Source organism: Polyodon spathula, chromosome 3, assembly GCF_017654505.1.
Source record: "Polyodon spathula isolate WHYD16114869_AA chromosome 3, ASM1765450v1, whole genome shotgun sequence".
NCBI classification, from domain to species: domain Eukaryota; kingdom Metazoa; phylum Chordata; class Actinopteri; order Acipenseriformes; family Polyodontidae; genus Polyodon; species Polyodon spathula.
This window is the reverse complement of record NC_054536.1, coordinates 60,662,206-60,680,772: the sequence shown is the minus strand read 5'-3', so window position 1 is coordinate 60,680,772 and position 18,567 is coordinate 60,662,206. Positions and strand designations below refer to the sequence as shown.

General features: G+C 36.6%; 1 protein-coding gene across 1 annotated transcript; it reads right to left on the bottom strand.

The window, feature by feature from the left end:
- Positions 1 to 3,661: 3,661 nt before the first annotated feature.
- LOC121313271 (transcription and mRNA export factor ENY2) lies at positions 3,662 to 11,959 on the bottom strand. The gene is made up of 5 exons (XM_041245637.1): positions 11,851 to 11,959; positions 10,743 to 10,825; positions 10,188 to 10,258; positions 8,765 to 8,839; positions 3,662 to 4,323 (listed from the first exon to the last, which is right to left on the bottom strand). Exons 2-5 carry the CDS (start codon positions 10,808 to 10,810, stop codon positions 4,247 to 4,249), a joined length of 291 nt encoding a protein of 96 aa, XP_041101571.1. The 5' UTR covers positions 10,811 to 10,825; positions 11,851 to 11,959; the 3' UTR covers positions 3,662 to 4,246.
- Between the last annotated feature and the right edge of the window lie 6,608 nt (positions 11,960 to 18,567).

The following is an 18,567-nucleotide window of genomic DNA, read 5'->3' as shown; positions in this document are numbered from 1 at the left end:
GCGCCCCAACCTCTGCACACCTGAAACTACAACTGCAGCACTTTCCTGTGCACTTGGGGATTACAGTACTGTGTTATTATTTTATGAACCTTTTTGGGACTGAAAACCCGCCATTTTGCCCCCATACCACTGCTGGTATAAGGGGTGGCTTTTGTTAATAAACACAGACTGTTTTGGAATTATAAACAACCTGTTTGGACCTTCACTCCTTTATACACCACTCACATCCTGACAGGCACTGACAACCCACTACTAAAGACCAAGTATTTCAATATTTCATTAGGGAACCATGAAATGAAAATAACATGCATTTTTGCAGCTGACAACCAGTTAACAATGTACAGTAATTGTAATGCAATTGTGGTAACTTAACTGTATCTACTAGTCAACAGCTTAGCAAGTAAAGAATGGTGAAACACAGCTATTTACCAATAAGTATGTTATTAAACTACAGCTTTAAAATGACATTAATGGTGCTGTAACCCTTGTAGTCTGACGAATGCAGGTATTCAAAATACATACAACCACTATACATGTACTTTTATATGCCACAAACAAGTGCACACTTGCAATGGGAACTAAATGCCAGACCATGTTACTTTTAAAATACATTCTCATGATAAATAGCTTAAAGGGTAGTGTGGCAAAGTGGTTTTTAGTGTAGAGGTGATGCAGTGCTTAGAAACAATAGTCCAACAACTGTTCAATGGTAAATAACAAAGCTTTATTTATAATAACAAATTAAATAATAACACTGACTATACACAATGATGTGTAAAACCACAGGGTTCATTCCCGAAATGATAATAGTAATGAACACACACTTTAAAACACCCACACGATCACCAGTCCAACAGTGAGTGCTCTGGGTGCAAGTGGTGTTGTGAATGTGAAACAAGTGCTTAATAGTGGTACAGTGCAGTCTGGGTTTGATGCTGGCTTAACAGCGACAGCTCCCGGATCGTTAGCAGTCTACAATGACAAACAAGAACACTAAACACTCAAGGTTTCCTTTACTCCTCACGGTCAGTCCGTAACCACAACAGAGGTACAAATTGCTTGGCCACATCCCCTGATATACCTTCAGTCACTCCCCTTTTCAGTAGCGAGTGCAATCACGTATCCTCCAATCCATGACTGACACATCGCCTATCGCATTAAGGCGATGACTTTTGGTATTGTGACTCCACCCCCTTTCTGGGTGGCCAACTTCCAACTGACCCTGGAACGAACTGCCAAACCATCCTGTCTGGGGCACACTGTTCATGTTATACAGCGCCCTCACAGGTCGGGAGGGAGATTGTTGACTCAGATTCATTCGCTGTCAGTCACAGGTAAGTATTCAAAATACTTGACCAAATAAAAAAAGGTATTGCATTGTTATTGAATGCTATAATAGTTAAGTTAAAAAAACAAATTACAGTATTAAAAACCTGTTATGTTCTGTAAAAATTTATATTTTTCAAACTACGTAACTCTGCTTAGCAAAACAGTAGCTAAAGAATAAGTTTAGGTAAACAAACACTTTAACAAATCCTATCCTTTGGATTTATAGTTTCATGTTTGAAATGCAATTGTGGTGATAGTGTTGTGGGGGGAGGGGGGGCAACAGGTTAATTCTCTGAAATATTTCACAAATGTGTTTGGGAAATAATGAGAGTTCAAGTGTTTCTGGTTTCAGAGCTGTGCAGAATGGGATGTAAAGAAATATGTGTGGAATGAAAATAAAATAACATTAGTGAAGTGGGGTCTACTACATTTACGGCACAAAGTGCAACTGTTTGGTCTGGATTCAGGTGTAATACCATGCAGGAGTTCCCCCAGAAATCTTTCACATACGCACAACTGAACCACAGAGGTATGACACAGGCCCGTTTTTTGGGATGGAACCGCATAACAATCCAATTAAGTGCTTATTGGGAGCTTAATTGGTCCAAGTAAATCATTTAGGCTACAGTTGAAACAAAAAACAGGGGGGACACCATGCCTCATTAGAAAACTGCAATCAGACTGCATCAGTTTCCCTTTCTAAAAATAAATTAGTACAGTGCTCTGCCATCGAGACAGAATAGTCCACAACAATAAAAGCTACAAAAAACTTATTTGAACTAGTTAAACTAGGGGAAAAAGTAGCTCATACATTTTTAATGCTGGTTCCATTTCTAATCATTTTAATCTCACAATCACTACATTACCCCCTAAGCATGGCGTATAAAACAAACTTTTTTTATATATATTACACGTGACAAAACAGGCAGTTAAAAAATAAATCATCAACAGTAAAAATAATATAACGAATCAACTCACATGGTAAGATAAAGGTGAAGTATCCATGTCACCAAAAGCCCGAGATACAATTAGAGGCTTTTATTGTACACTTTGGTGTACTTTGTTATAAATAGTTGTAACTGTTTACAATAGCTTGAAAAAGTAGTACATATGACCATTTCCCTTCTTTTAATGATTGTTTTGCCAATAAACTCTAATGTTTGTGTTTCGTAGTAAATTGAATTTTCATATTTGTGTCACATTAAATACCTGTCTTTGCTTCCCAGTGTATCATAATGTTGTTGAGCTGAACCTGTATCTGATGAGTTTCCCTGTTTTCTCCATTTTCCTCCAGTTACACTTTTAGTACTTTTTTTCTCGTGCTAGAATTTTCCTGATTTTCAGTGTTAGTGTGCTGAAGTCAGTTAAGATGCCCATGCAACCTGTACATAATATATATTCATCTCTTATTTCATGTTCCGTGTCATAATCAGATAGTAAATCATTTTTCGATTGTTTTTGTGACACTGTAAAGTTTCCTCCTCCGGCCAACTGTCTCAGGAGAACTCTACAGTGCCTTGGAGGCTCCACCTTTTTTTTTTTTTTGGATCTGGTTTATGTACAGTAGCTTGTATTTTATTTTATATCATACCAGCACAAAAAGAAAAAAGAAACACACAAAATTAAAAAAAAATCTTTATTTTACTAAAAATCAAACTACTTTTTTAAATGTATTTTTTTTTTTTGTTTACTAATAATTAGGTGCGGTTGGTTAGTATCTTGGCATTTCTTTTGGCTAACATCAGAATCATAAAATTTCACACTGACTTTTGAGTTGTTAAAAATGCAGTTAAGCCCAAAAATGCCCCCCCCCCCATACACACACACATTCCTTATGTCCCTCTATTGCTGATTAATTGCGATAGCCTTTATAAGGTCTTACCAAATACTATAGATAACCATTTCTATATTCATCATCTTACAATTGTAACACTAAAGATGATACTGTAAAACTGAAAAGTTGAAACGTTTATTTGTAGACCTTTTCCCCTCTGACATTCTAGATCATCATAAGAGAGATTTTTGCACTTTTTGAAGGCTACAACCACATGCATTTACTTCCATTTGCTCACTACTACCACCAAATAAACAGCACGCTTCTATAAGCTTAAAATGTCTGTTTCGTTTTAAGCAATCTAACAAAATACATGCAAGTCTGAAGACAACATTTTGCAAACCAAAAGTATGCGCAACGCAAAATGTGCGTACGGCTGTGGGTGCCAATGGTACCATGTGAACAATAAAGTTGTTCATTTTAGAGAAATTAAGCTGTTCAGTAAACATAGGTTAATAATTTCACATTCAGGTATTTTTTTTTTTGGGGGGGGGGGGGGGGGGGGGGGGGGGGGGACGACTAGTAATGACTGTCAACTGGGGGTTAATGAAAACACAACTATGAACCAGATCGAGACAAGCTGTTTTCTTTGGGGTGGGAAACTTCACTTGAGAAAGAAAGGGTGCTAAAAAACAACTTTACATGCTGTCATCAAGTAGAACATCTAGGGGTGCTTAGGGACAATTACTTAGTTGATTTGAAAAATATTCAACTAGTGAGATGCAACAGCCCAACACGAATGAGAAATATGGGTTTGTAAAACCAGCCATATAACTTAAAGAAATACCAAAGCAAAAGAAATACATTACACGTATTTCACTGGGAACCTTCTTGCTAAATACCCAAAGAAAACTGTTCACACAAGATACACATTATATATAGTTACACATTATTATATATATATAAAATTTAAATTGTACTATCGTTTACTAATTGTTAATGCAATTTGTCTTTTTTTAAAATGGCAATATCAAAAAATGTCAACTTTGCAATACAACAAAATGACTGTCCAGCGAAAGCTTCAGATTGAGCACTGCAGCTCAAAACAAAAGACAATGGCATCCGAGCGTATTACTGCCACATTCACAGGGTGGCGTTCTGGGCTAAAAAGGTCCTTATTCTCTGTAATAGTTCTTTCTTCACACTGTCTGGAACAAGAGCTAGAAAAAAAGAGGGAACATGAAGAAACATTAATTGTGAAACAGTGCTGCTACATTCACATCTACTATTACATATACTATTACTGTATACACTTGTCACAAACAAGTGCACACTTGCAATTAATGTTCCACGATACATCAATACCTAATGTATATCGAATATTGAAGTATTACGTTTTTTCGCTTTTAAAACAAAACTCGAATATCATGATACTGGGCATGGCATCATATTAATACTCCCTAAATGCAGAACACTGCTTGCCATGGGACATAAATACCAGATCATGTTTCCTTGAAAAGACACTCATAATAAAATGGCCTAAACTACTCTGCATACTCTACTGGTCAAAAGTTTTAGAACACCCCCATTTTTCCAGCTTTTATTGAAATTTAAGCAGTTCAAGTCCAGTGAATAACCTGAAATGGTACAAAGGTAAGCGGTAAACTGCCAGAGGTTAAAAAAAAAAGTTTAGGTTACTGAAAACTGAAAAATAATGTACATTTCAGAGTTATACAAAAAGGCCTTTTTCAGGGAACAAGTAATGGGTTAATAACTTACAGCTGTTCTGCAGCAATGGAAGTAAATTAAGCCTTGAAAGTTGATGCTAACAATTCCTACAGGTGTCCCAATTTTTGTTGATTACTTACAAACCCTGTCTGTATAAAAGCAGTGTTGGAACAGACTGTGTTACTACACGCTCTTAAGCATTATTTGGGCAGTATTGTACTGCAAGAAGTAGTATATTGCTATCATAATGGCGAGAAAAAGATAATTAAAGACTGACAGACCATTATAACCCTTAAAAGTGTAGGTCTTTCCTTTACAGAAATTGCAAAGAAAGCCAAGGTGTCAGTGAGTACAGTTTCCTACACCATCAAAAGGCACTTGGAAACTGGCAGACCCAATGCCACAACAGAATCAGAAGACAAGTTTCTGCGAGTCAACAGCTTGCGTTATAGGCGGCTCACAGGACAACAGCTTCAAGCACAGCTTAACACTGGTCGAAGTAAGCAAGTCTCAGTTTCAACTGTGAAGAGAAGACTTCGAGCTGCAGGTTTGACAGGTCAAATGGCAGTAAGAAAGCCATTGCTAAGATGGCAAAATAAGAAAAAGAGGCTTGCCTGGGCCATGAAGCACCGCCAGTGGACTACTGAAGACTGGAAGGAGGTCTGATGGACCGATGAATCAAAATTTGAAATCTTCGTTTCATCACGTAGGGTTTTTGTACGCCATTGAGTAGGTGAAAGGATGGTTCCTCGGTGTGCGACACCAACTGTCAAACATGGAGGAGGAAGCATGATGGTCTGGAGCTCTTCTGCTGGATCCAGAGTCGGCGACTTGCACAGAGTGAGTGGCACCTTGAACCAAAACAGCTACCACAGCATTTTGCAGCGCCATGCAATACCCTCTGGTATACGCCTAATTGGTCAGGGGTTCATCCTACAGCAAGATAATGACCCAAAACATACCTCCAGGCTATGTCAGAACTACCTTAGAAGAAAAGAACAAAACGGTAGGCTTCAAATCATGGACTGGCCAGCACAGTCTCCAGACTTAAACCCCATCGAGCTGGTTTAGGATGAACTGAATAGAAGGGTGAAAGCAAAGCAACCTACAAGTGCAACACATTTGTGGGAACTTCTGCAACAGTGTGGGAATAACTTTCCGAACAATATTTGATTTCCATTGTAGAAAGTGTGTTCAGCTGTTATATCTGCAAAAGGTGGCTACTTTGACGAGTCAAAAATTTATATTAAATTTTGTTAAACAAAACTATTCCATGATTTCTTTTTTTATCTCCAATTGTTTATTTGTTCTATGCTTTAATTTCAGAGTACACTGGACATTAAACTGCGTAAATTTCAATAAAAACTGGAAAAATTGAGGTGTTCTAAAACTTTTGACCAGTAGTGTACACGTTACCTGTTTAAAGCACTTCACACAATACGTAATTTAAAACCAGTTGGTGTAAACGAAACTACCACTTGCAGAACTGCATATTTTCTCATGAAAAAAATTAGGTAACTAATTTGTGACAACTGTATTACATATGTTGTGTTGCCACGCTCAAACACTTATTGAGCTGTGATTATTGAGTCTACAAATAAAAATACCTTCAATATGCTGCAATGCACTTACCAGCATTCCCTCTAAGGCTAAAATATACACATTTTTCGCAATAACTGGCAACAACCTTCACACTCAGTTTACTAACTTTCTCAAGTTATCATAATAAATATCAACCTCAATCAAGACCAACATCTCGAGGTAAACCTATCACTTTGAGAGCATTCTTGCATAAGCATATTTGCGTCTGTATTGCAGCTGATTCTTCGATTTCCCTCCAAGAGTCTGCTCGGACGCCAATGAATCTACTACAGGGCGGGTGAAGCAGGCGTTCGGTGATTCTGCTTCTATGTAGTGCTGCTCATGAACGTTGCACGTTTCAACTCGTCATATAATTGAATACTACTCAGTGAAGCACAATCTTTTTACATTATTTAGAAGTAGAAATACTCCTGTAAACAAATAAAAAAATCACAATACTCATACTTCGACAATTTTTGTTTTATTTCCCTCTTAAAAGACTATTTCAGAAAGCATTTTGAACCTTTAAAGATGTAATCAAAATATTAAATTAGAGTCGAAAATACACATTTAAGTGTATAGTATAGTAACTGAAGACATACCATGTGCATTTTTTTTGCAAGTTGAGTTTATTCATCATTTGGCTTCACTCATGTGTTTGCTGAAACATGGTAGCTGCACCAAAGAAAAAAACTGCACTATTTCAGTAAAAGACAGAGCTAAGAAAAATGTGATTATCTATGAGTTTTGCTGTCATTCCATTGATCATGAATGTCAACACCATTAAAAGATCATATTATTGCCAGCCGTAAAGACGTAGAGAACGAGAAAGAAAATAAGACGGCAGGAATGGCAAAGCACTGCATTCTTCTATGCTGAAAAGATACTGTAGTGTGCAAAGGTGGAGCTTTCCCTGAGTAAGTCAAATGAATTACATGTTTAATTATTGTTTTGTTTATTTCTATCTGCCTTTAATAAAGCTAGAATTAGCAACATTAAACCATGGCCATTTCTTAATTACATTATATTATCTGACGATGAAGAAGCAAGCTCAAAGCTACTTTTCTAGCTAACATTCATTAATTGGGAGGATTAATTATGTGTTTACATTAAAAGCGGGCGCTATTTAAAATTACAATCAGGTGATACACAGCACTGAACCTGTGTAGCACACAGAGTCAGTCAACAGTACGCCTTTCTCAGTGTTTCATATTTTCTCCTGGTTATTATAATGCCAGTAAAACGCTAAACTTAATTTGTGGAGTGCTGTACATAGGATTACTCTAACATAACATTGCTGGACCGTTACTAAACTGTTTCATATGTTTTACTGTTATTGTAATGCCAGCAATAAGATAAACAGGTCTTTTCAAAACACCTTTATTTGTAGACTGAACTACAGTGTTAGTGGAAGTCTGTAAATAGGATTCTCACAACTGTTTTCTGAACTGTTGCAATATAATTGTTAGGTTTTCCTGCTTATTTTAATGCCAGCAATGAGCCAAGTGATGTTTAGCAACAAGTCATACTTAAAAAAAAAAAAAAAAAAAAAAACTAATAAAAATAAATAATTGGTAATATTTATTAAATTTACTTATTTAAACTATCAACATTATGTTTATACTCAAACGCCATGTTTAATTAATACATTGACAAAAAGTGGGGAAAATTTTTTGAAAAATGTAACTTGCTATTCCCAAAAATGGAAAATCAGTAGCCCTAAAGATGGCCACAATTGAAGGCAGTGCAGTATTAAAGGAATTCTATGCAGTCTACCAATTAAGCATGCAGTCTACATCTATGACAACAACTGACAGGGCTGCATTTATGATAGGATCTCAGACAGGCGTCATAAAAAGAATATATTTATATATATATATATATATATATATATATATATATATATATATATATATATATATATATATATATATATAGGATGATTCAGAATCAGAGGCAGAGCCACAATAAATGTCTTGTTTCAATTTAAAATAAATTGTAAAATTGTTGAGATACTTGTGTTGGAATATTGTTTCAAAATTGTACAATGCAACAAAATAATATATTTAAAGGGTTATTTCGTGGCCAAATGTTTCTCACTGATAATTTACTCTCTCACTCAAAACGTTTCAAAAAGTTTCTCAGTATTGAAAACGCTTAGAGGGAACGCTGGCACTTGTATTAAATTATATTCTCAAAAAGGAAAAGTTGCATGACAAGAAGTTCTGAGTGTGACACACAATGTCTCATCAGGTATCAAGCACTTTTTGCTCACTTAACCTGCACTTTACTACCCTAAATGAACAAGCTTGCAGAATAACCACCTTGTTAAACATTTGTTTAGTACTGTACCTCTGCCTTTTGGAGTAATTTCTGCAACCAGATCTTCAACTGTCACGTGTTCCAATCCCTTTTCCCTGATCACATCTGCAATGAATTGAATTATTCAGATATGGTGGGACAGAGATGTTTTAGATAAATAATGCAAATTAAACTATAGGATTAAATAGGTTGACATCTTCTAGCATACTTTAAATGTATATAATCACGGGATGGTTACACCCAAAAAATATATACATATGCTGGTGAACTCCACTTAGAATGGACTCCAAGGGACAATGGAAATCAGTAATTTATAAACAAAGTACGTAGTAAACACAATTCGAAATGCTGTATGTAACGGAGCACAGAAGTACAGAAATCTGTCACATATCGTACTGTGGTGGGACCAAAGTAAGGGTAGATATGTAAAAAGTCACACAATTATTGTTTCTGAGATTCAGCTTTTATTAGGGAGCTCCCTTAAATCCTTTGTTAAAAAGATACAGGGTATTAATGCTTGTGACAGAGTAGCTGCCTGAAGTGTGGACGCGTGCATTCTGAGTGACAGGCACGAGATCAAGACAGAGGTTGAAGTCGATACGTCCCGCAGGTGAACAGGATTTTTTTTACAAATCAACACACTGAACAACTCGCATGACATTACCAGCAATGGCAGCTCACGCAGCACATACAACACGGTGCTTGAAAAATTTAGTGGGATCTACAATCTCTAAACTAATCTTCTCTGTTCAATAATAAACGAACGTTGCTGAAGAAGTTGATCATGGCAGATAAACGGTTAGGGTGGATATGTTACAGACTGATACATGACGGATTACTGTACTTTAAATATAAACACTACAAGAATACTGAACTGCCAAAAAACAGAAGTTTATTATTTGTACAAAACACACCCCTGTGGGCTATACAGTGTAATAAGTAATGTAATTTTACAAATTAATATTTTCGCTAAATGTAATTAAAATTGTGAACTATACAACGGCTGTGCCAACAAAAACACAGAAGAACAAAAGTAAACGGCAACTATTTTTCCTGCCTGGCATCACAAATGCCGTCGTGGCTGTCATTTACTGTCCCAGACGTGCCTTACTTGCGCAAAATATCTACCTGTGGAACAGGAAAACTGTACGTATTAAACTGTATATACCTTATAAATTAGTCTGTTTTAACCAGAGTAATTCCCCATTTAAAACCCACGTTGTTTGGCAGGGACATGGCGTTGCAAACGGAACTCAGGTCTAACAAGATCCATTGTAAGTGCAGTGTACCTGTATATAGTATTTAGATGTGTTACAGCGCAGAACTAATTGTAGGATGTATTTTTCAAATGTTCAGATAAAATTCTCAATGAGTTTTCCAAACACCAAGCAGGTGAACAAGCAACATGTTCTGCATTATGAAAAACGATAGATTTTTTTTCTGCAACACTTACCTTTACAGTGTGCTTTCAACTGGTCCTTCCATCCACATTCAATAAGTTTGGCTCGAAGCAACTCTTTTAGGCTGTAAATATATAAAACATGGAATCATGGAACCATGTAATGTGAATTGCACCTTCTAAAAGACTGTCCCAAACTGCAAGTAGTCTTACTGAACATTGCTTCTGGGGATGGGCAACTTAAAACACACTCTAGTTTACCCAAAAGTTATGTTAGTTATGTTGAGATTAAGAAACTACCATTTGTAACAAACCAAGTACTCAGGTTTGACTTGGCATGTACACACTTATATTTACTTCTGCTCAAGTACGACTGCGGTTTGTATTTGCACTGTATTTTTTAATTATTGTTTGGCAATTACCAAGCACATCGAATAATTCCCATCCAAAGCACATTGTTGAGATGTATACTAATATACTGGTCTGTGTTGTATTTTTAAATACAAGTTTATGCAGGGATGCTGGCTTCGGTCACATTCGTGGGTAAACCCAGCTACAAGAAAAAAGGCCACTTGTGACTTTGTATCAAGTTAGCTTGGTTATCATTACCGTTCTCTTTCTCCCATTTCAATTAGCTTCTGGTTTATTGTTGCTCTCATCTGGGCATCTTTACTCATTTTTCAACCTTTATTCTGAAAAACAAGCGAAACAAAAAGCAGTTATCCATCTGACCATCACTCATGACAATATTGGGGTAATTCAGAAATGTGCAAGGCATGGTTTACATTGGACCAGTCAAACAGAAGTTCAGTTACCCCATTATAAATTAGTTTCTGTATACTGTACAGCTGTTTCAGACCTGCTGAACTTTAGTCACTGGCAGTAGACACAGTATAGGCTTTCAAGACATGTGCATTTGAAACTACTAAATTACAATGTAAAGTAATTTATTAAAACAACATTTTTAACTTCACATATCTGTTTGGAAGCCACTGAATAAAGTGAACAAGGAATTCACTTAAGGTACTGGCAATGCACATCTTTCTGAATAAGGGTCTACAAAAAGGTATTGTAAAGTGCAAGGCATCTTAGCAGTTAAGTTTAGTAACTGCTGCTCAGTCTACTGTTTCTATATCTAGTATTAAATCGATTAACATCAGACAAACTTATCCTGACTTTGTTGGTTTCATTAGTTTATCATTAAACCAACAAGTGTTAAATAAATAAGGATTTGTGTAAATGAGTTTATACTATTTTACTGACAACATAATAAATCAGTGTAGCGAGCGCACTGCTAAATTATAATCTGCAATGGAAAAAAAAGGACTGCATGTTCTTGAAGAGATTTTAGAGTCGTATTCAACTCACATTCCTTGACCAAACTGATTCCCGCTAAGAATTTTAAAAAGTACGTATTCCCCGAGTGCACAATGAACAAGCCCAATGGGATCACACATTTCATGCATCTGACAAACTCACACTTTAGAGATTCCTTCTAACAAAATGTATACCTTACTCAAGAATTATGATACCACACAGCAAATGTTGCGTCGTGTTTAATCTTAATGACTAGTTTTTTTTTTTTTGTTGTTGTCTTTAGCGAAAATGTGTTTTTTGCTAGACAACAAATTATTTAGTCCGAAATCATAGTTTAAACTACATACACTGAAAATTGTACAAGAAGTATCGCTGAATATTTGAAAACGCCGGTATTTACCAACTATTTTCGAGGATCGATTAATTTTGCGCTCAGTTTGTTCTGTAATCAGCTTCCAGGGTAACAACAATCACAACATGCCGTTTACTACTCCTAGGTTCCCTGTGCAACAAGGATTGGAGAAATAAGTTCCTGCTCTTGCAACTTGCATTATGGGAAATTGGGTCTCCACAACAAGACTGCCAGAGATCATCTAAAAGTAGGGTAACCAGATTTTCAAAGCTCAACATCCGGACACATTTTTAATAAATTATAAGTACTTTACCCATTTGAATATATGACATTTTTAATGGTTATTTAAATAACCATCCTCTCACTCTTGTATTTTTTATTTTATTTATTTATTTTTTTAAATCAGCTAGCTAATGTCAATACACGCCTTTGTATAATGTGTGGCTAATTTAGTTTAAGTATCCATATTGCGTACTTTTATACTGAGTTAAATAAGAAGAAGTTAAATCATTTTTGTGCTCACTGCGTCGTGCTCTATCGTGGTTTAACCTGGTGGATTCGGTTGCCTGTAACCTCGCTGCCGCCTGGACTAAATTACAAACTGAACAGCTACAAAATTACCGTATTACAAACAATTGTAGGTTCAAATTGACAACTAAATAATAATACATGACGCACTGAGAATAAGCACGTGCGCCTGTAATCTGTTTATAAAAATAATGTTCATGATTAAGTAGCTTGTTTTTATTTTATTTTAATTAGTTTTCACTGCATGTGTCATCAAGTAAAAACAGTTAATTTATTTGGACGAAAGGGTATTTAGAGTGTGTCGTGCTATGAAGTGGCTGAAAACCGGGACTTTTTAAAGATTTTCAGCAAAATGTCGGGCCACCGGGACCTTTGATGGAAAACCGCGACGTCGAGGTCAAGCTGAGTGTTCAGGAAACCCGAAACAGCGGTAGAATAACAGACGTTCATAGAAAGTTAGGTACAAATTAGTTGGTGTTAGTCAGTTTAGATGAATGTACAACCATACCTAATGTAAATCTGCCGATAAAGTGTAATAATGTCTGAACAAGGTGTCTGACACCCATTGGGTTATTGAGACAATAATTCCTATTTGATTGTATTTCCCAATTTAACTGAAAACGGAATGCGTCAAAGACGAAACAGTTACCGAATCCACAGCCACGTTCAGTTAAGTTCAACTAAAATGTTTACATTTGGTTATGGCAAATTTAATTAATAAAAGTTTACAATGAAATGAATAACAAAAAATGGCGATCTATGTTGAAATGTAAAATAATCCTTAATCTTAACAGCACCGAGTAAATTATTTTCGCAGTGTCATGCTTGACTTTTAACACAGTCATACCTTTTAATGCCTTGAACTGCTAATAATCTTAAAAATATAATTTACTGTTGCTACTAGACTAAGGTTAGGACATACAGCATTAAATCATCATTGTACAGGGTTGGGAGCCATGAAAACGCGTTATGTAATTGTGAGGAACAAGAAACAGTGGAACATATATTCAGGAAATGCAATAAACATTTTAACTTCCTAAGATACCCAAGTGACTTGGAATCCAGGATATCCGAATATTTATTTATTTATTACTATTTTTATAGCTGGAATGTAATTTCTAAATAATTGCATATATAATATCTATCCTAACTCTTGTTTCTGATTCTAATGCCTGTATCGAGCTTATAGAATCTGTAAAAATCACAATATCCTTTTCTTTAAATACCTCTATTTTGTCTACAGCCATACGAATTGCCATCAACTCTGCCATAAATACTGATAAATTATTTGATAATCTTCCCCTTTTACATATTTCAATTTATAAGCATGGTCTGTTTTCCCAGATTGATCAAACAGATGTTCGAATATGATTATTTGGAAATATTGCCATGCTCGTTTAAAAAACTGCACATGGTAAACATTCTGCCACTATTACTACCACTAATACTAATAACAATAATTATTGAAAACACAAAACAACTGCAACCAAGAGGATGACAAGCACTGAAGAAAAGACATAGTGCACTTACTACACACTAAAAACAATGACTATTGTGGCTGCAAAACAAACAACACATTGTGTATTAAGCTAGGGATGACTAGACAACCATTCAGTTATAATTATAATTGTATAGTTATAATTGAATAGCACTGTGCACAAGGCGGGAAGAATACATACAGTAGATGTGATCAGTTGGTAAACTCACATTAGTGATTGTAATGTTAATAGCTCTGCTTCTCTTGCTGTGTGAAGCTAGCAACAATAAGCAACTTCCTGTAGGAGCATCATACATTTACTTCAAAATAAAAGACACTTGTGGCAGGCAAGTGTATACAGTAAAATATGTACAAATAGCTTAGGTATTTGAATATAATATGGACATTAAAAAAAAAAAAAAAAAAAACTCATCTGCTAAAAAAATAATCAAAATATATCACAAATAAGCCCCTGAATAAAATGTGTTTAAAATGCAAAAGACTAATGGAGCATATATATATTGGCAATTTTTGAAAAATCTTAAGGATTATAACTCAATTAAAGGGGGTGAAATGTGAACTAGAGAGATAGGGGGAATAGAAATGTTAATGTAAATGTTGCTGTGCTTTTAGTATGGAGCGGAGAGCTGAAAACAAGCAAAGTTCACCTATTCAGCATACATACTGCCCATTTCTGAAAAATCTAAGGATTGTAACTCAATAAACTGGGGGTGAAATGTAATGTAGAGACCCAAACAGATTAGGAAATAATATGGGTTGTATCACTGTTATGTCACTGTAGAAAATACACCACCTTTTACGCTGTTAGTGAATAGTGAAACCCATACATTTGTACATAATGAGTCAAGACAAGTAATGTTTAACTAACGTTTAATTGTACAGAAAATGTAAGGTTGCTTTAACACTACAAATTTGTTCCACAGTGCTGGGGGGAGACAAAACCACCATGTAAAGCAGGAAGAAATCTCCGGAAGTCCACGACTGGGAACTGTTCCCTTCCCAGGGCATTCTACAAATACAACTAAATAAAATAGTGTGTCGGGGAATGCTCGTCAAAAATGAAATCATTTTAAAACAGTATTAGAAATAAGCAGATGCAACAATTGAGTTATACCAGGCCAGAGAATACAAGACCATCTTGGTGCAAAGGTCACTCTAGAGGGCATTCCTGTCTTCCTCTGGCATGCATTGGATTTGGAAAAAAGCCTAAAAAACAAGTACAATTATTCAGATTTCCATTACATGAAAGTAGATGTTAAAACTTCATACTGATTTGAACTTGGCTGTCGCCAAGATAAGCACCAACTAAGATGTAGCTTTACAGTAAACTAATGTGATCCATCTGCGTCTCCATCCATTTGCGTTTCCTTCCATCTGATGATGTAGCTGTCCTTCTGCATGGTGTTGATGGCTGAAGTGTAATGCTGGCTGCGATGCTGAAATGCCTGCTTTTTGTACTGTAGTGTCAATGAAGCAGTTTTTTAATAGGTAAGTTCAAAATCTCTGAACAAAAATGCTGAAGAAAATCTTGCCTTCTACGTTTAATAGGGAAATAGGGTGAAACTGACTATTGCTTATAGAATATTTTTCTTTTGGTATAAAGACTCCACCTGCTCGGCGCCATGCTCTTAATACAACCTGTTTTTCCCAAGCCACTTTCATCAATTTCCACAGGATTCGTAGAACTGAAGCACTCTTATAAAAACGCTTAAAATAAAAAAAAATGGAAGCTGTTTAACATAAATAGCTGTTACCAAGTTATAGTTTAGACTTCAAACTGCCAAAATAATACTAAAACCAACAATTGTTCATGGACACCATTTTTTTTCTGTTTTTGCCTCTGTAGCAAAAGGAATGTTGATGATATGCGATTGATTTTGTGGGAGCAGGCCACATATTTGCAGTCCACGCCTGCTAGGAAGAGATGGCTGCCAAGTGCACTTTGTATGTCATCAACCATAGGACCAGAGATAATCCAGGATGCTCACCAGTGGGCAGGACAGGGTCTAGCTCCATGCCCTGACACCAAATGGAAAATCTCTTCAATTTGAAGACACAGCACTGGTGGGTTGACTGCTTCGGAGAGGCCGGAATGGCATGCAGATAATATTTTTTTTTCCTTTAATTCTGGCCAGAAGGTCTTTAAGCTTACTCCTGCTACCCATTTGGGTGGTATCCTCCTTGGCACAGGTCTGTGACATCAGATCTTACATGCTGGAAGCAAGAATCGGTGTGCCATATGCCAAGGGAGGTTGGTGGGTTGTTTTGATGTGCATCGTAAACCTCTCCTATAACTACGGTTACATGTGAGTAACCCTCATTTCTAGAGACGTGGATAAGGTACTGTGACAGAGATCGAATGTTGCTTGGTGTTAGACCTGAGAGGGTACTAGATAAAGGGAGCAGAGTACCCTGGGCTAAAAGGCATGACACTTTATTCCCATGGGTAGGTGGAATTCGGCCGACTAAAAAAGAGACTGAGCTACGGTACCCGAACTCAATGACCTGAATGGGAAACTGGGTGGCATCCGCAGATTGGAGAAGCGGATTCGCTCGGTAACCAAGGGGTCATGAGCGAGGGTATAAAATAAGGATGTAGCAGAGTAATCTGTTCTTTTGTAAATGGTTAGAAAAACAACCTAAAAGGAGTCCCTGCATTTAAAAGAAACCGTGAGTCTGTCTTACAAACGTTGTTTGTTTGTTTCGTCTGTTTTCAAGATTACTAGCACGACCTGGCGCTGCAGCTGCAGGCCAGCATTAAACCCGGACACCAGCACTTCAATTTCCACTAGGAACTGTCTTTTCATTACAAGCACTTAATTCTTGCACAGTAGGAACTGTGTTTGTGTGTTTGTGTTTTGTGTGGGTGATAAAACTGGACTTTTTGGTTGCAGGTCAAACCCGTAGGATTATGCAAAGTGAAGTGATACACGCCGCTGTATTGCTTCCATCATTTATTATTTACAGGTATTCGCCATAAGGCTCTGGACACTGTAAACCATTTCAATAAACACCCTTGCACCTGTTCGTAATTGTCTGTGTGATTTGTACCTGCACTGCACTCACCTGTATCTACTCACCACTTTGCCACAGGTACACTACCGGTCAAAAGTTTTAGAACACCTCAATTTTTCCAGTTTTTATTTAAATTTACGCAGTTTAATGTCTCATTGTACTATGAAATTAAAGCATAGAACAAATAAACAATTGGAGATAAAGAAATCATGGAATTATTTTTCGTGAAGTGATTCTAACCTAGTGCTCGGGACCCACTGTCCTGCCTGTTTTTATTCCAACCGAGCTCTGAATTACTTAATTGAAACCTTAATTGAACTAATAACTTGCTTAATTTGACTTTTTAAATTGATTAGCTTACAATATGTTGGAGAATTCAAGTTCCTTATATAATTTTATATTTAACTTGAAATCTCCGACTCAATTAAGTAGTTGAGAGCTTGGTTGGAACAAAAACCACCAGGACTGTGTGTCCCCAGGACTAGTTTTGAGAATCACTGGCATAGAGGATTTATATTGGACCCTGACACCCTCGATAAAATGAGGGAGTGGTTGTACAATATTTGTTAGCCTATTTGTTTTTCTGTGGGGCCCTCGATATATCGCAGATTTATACTGGACCCCGACATCCGCTATATATCGTGTGTGTATGTGTGTGTATGTATTTTGTTACCTCCTGCCTGTCCATCACGGTCGGCTTACTCCCTGATTTACCCCGGGGAGGTCGCTGTGCGAGTCTCACAGATCATTGGAGGGTGGATGGAGACCAAAGGCTTGCTTTATTAGGCTGCGAAAAATAAGGCACCGACTCAGCCAGTTTAACTGAAACCATTCGTACTGTTTGTTTACAAAACAAAGCAACAGTACAGAGGTTGTATTCAGCACTGCAGGGTCTGTCCCTCTGACCAGTGCCCTCCGTGTAATACACTCACACCATACACAGCCCTGCAGTTCCTAACGCAGCTGGAGATCCAAGCATGCAAATACTCCCGCTCCGAGTTTATATAGCAATGCTCCTTCCCGCCACACAAATGTAACAACTTCAGAGACAGAGGAGGGAGTGCTTGGGGGTTTCAATACATAAAACACAACCATTACATACAGTCGACAATACAAACAGAAGATACTCACATACACTAGACCCCACTAGTATAACAAAATGAGTTGGCGGTTGACAGGGATAGGGGTTAATGTCTCCCTGCCAGATAAATGTGTGCATGACTATGTCTGCACAGCCACAGGTGTAATTTATTTATTCTAATTGATTTAATTTAATTAGTGTCACCTGCCTGGAATTAACAGGCAGGTATTTAAACAAGACAACAAGTTTGTTGTGTGAAGAGACCTGTGTGGTTTAACAAAAGGTAGATTGGAAACCTTTTTGTTTGTCTTGCAACATTAATGTTTTGCGACTGGTAAACAGCTTAGCTGTCCAGTTTGTTAGTTTAAGGATGGTACAAAGTTTAGTTGGTACTCCATGTGGGAGTTAGGTTTTTGTTTTGTTTTGTTTTGGCCTATCTTTTATTTCTCTAAATAATAAAGTTGCACATAAGTGCTTTAAAAACTTAAATTTCTGTGCCTGGTTCTGTGAAAAAGGGACAAATGTGCACTTTAAAATGCAATTAGTCTGAAAATTTGGAAAATATTTCAAATTCATTAGCACAGAGACCTGTACTTAAAATATATTTATTAAATGTATGTTGTAAAAGCTTGATTTAAAATAA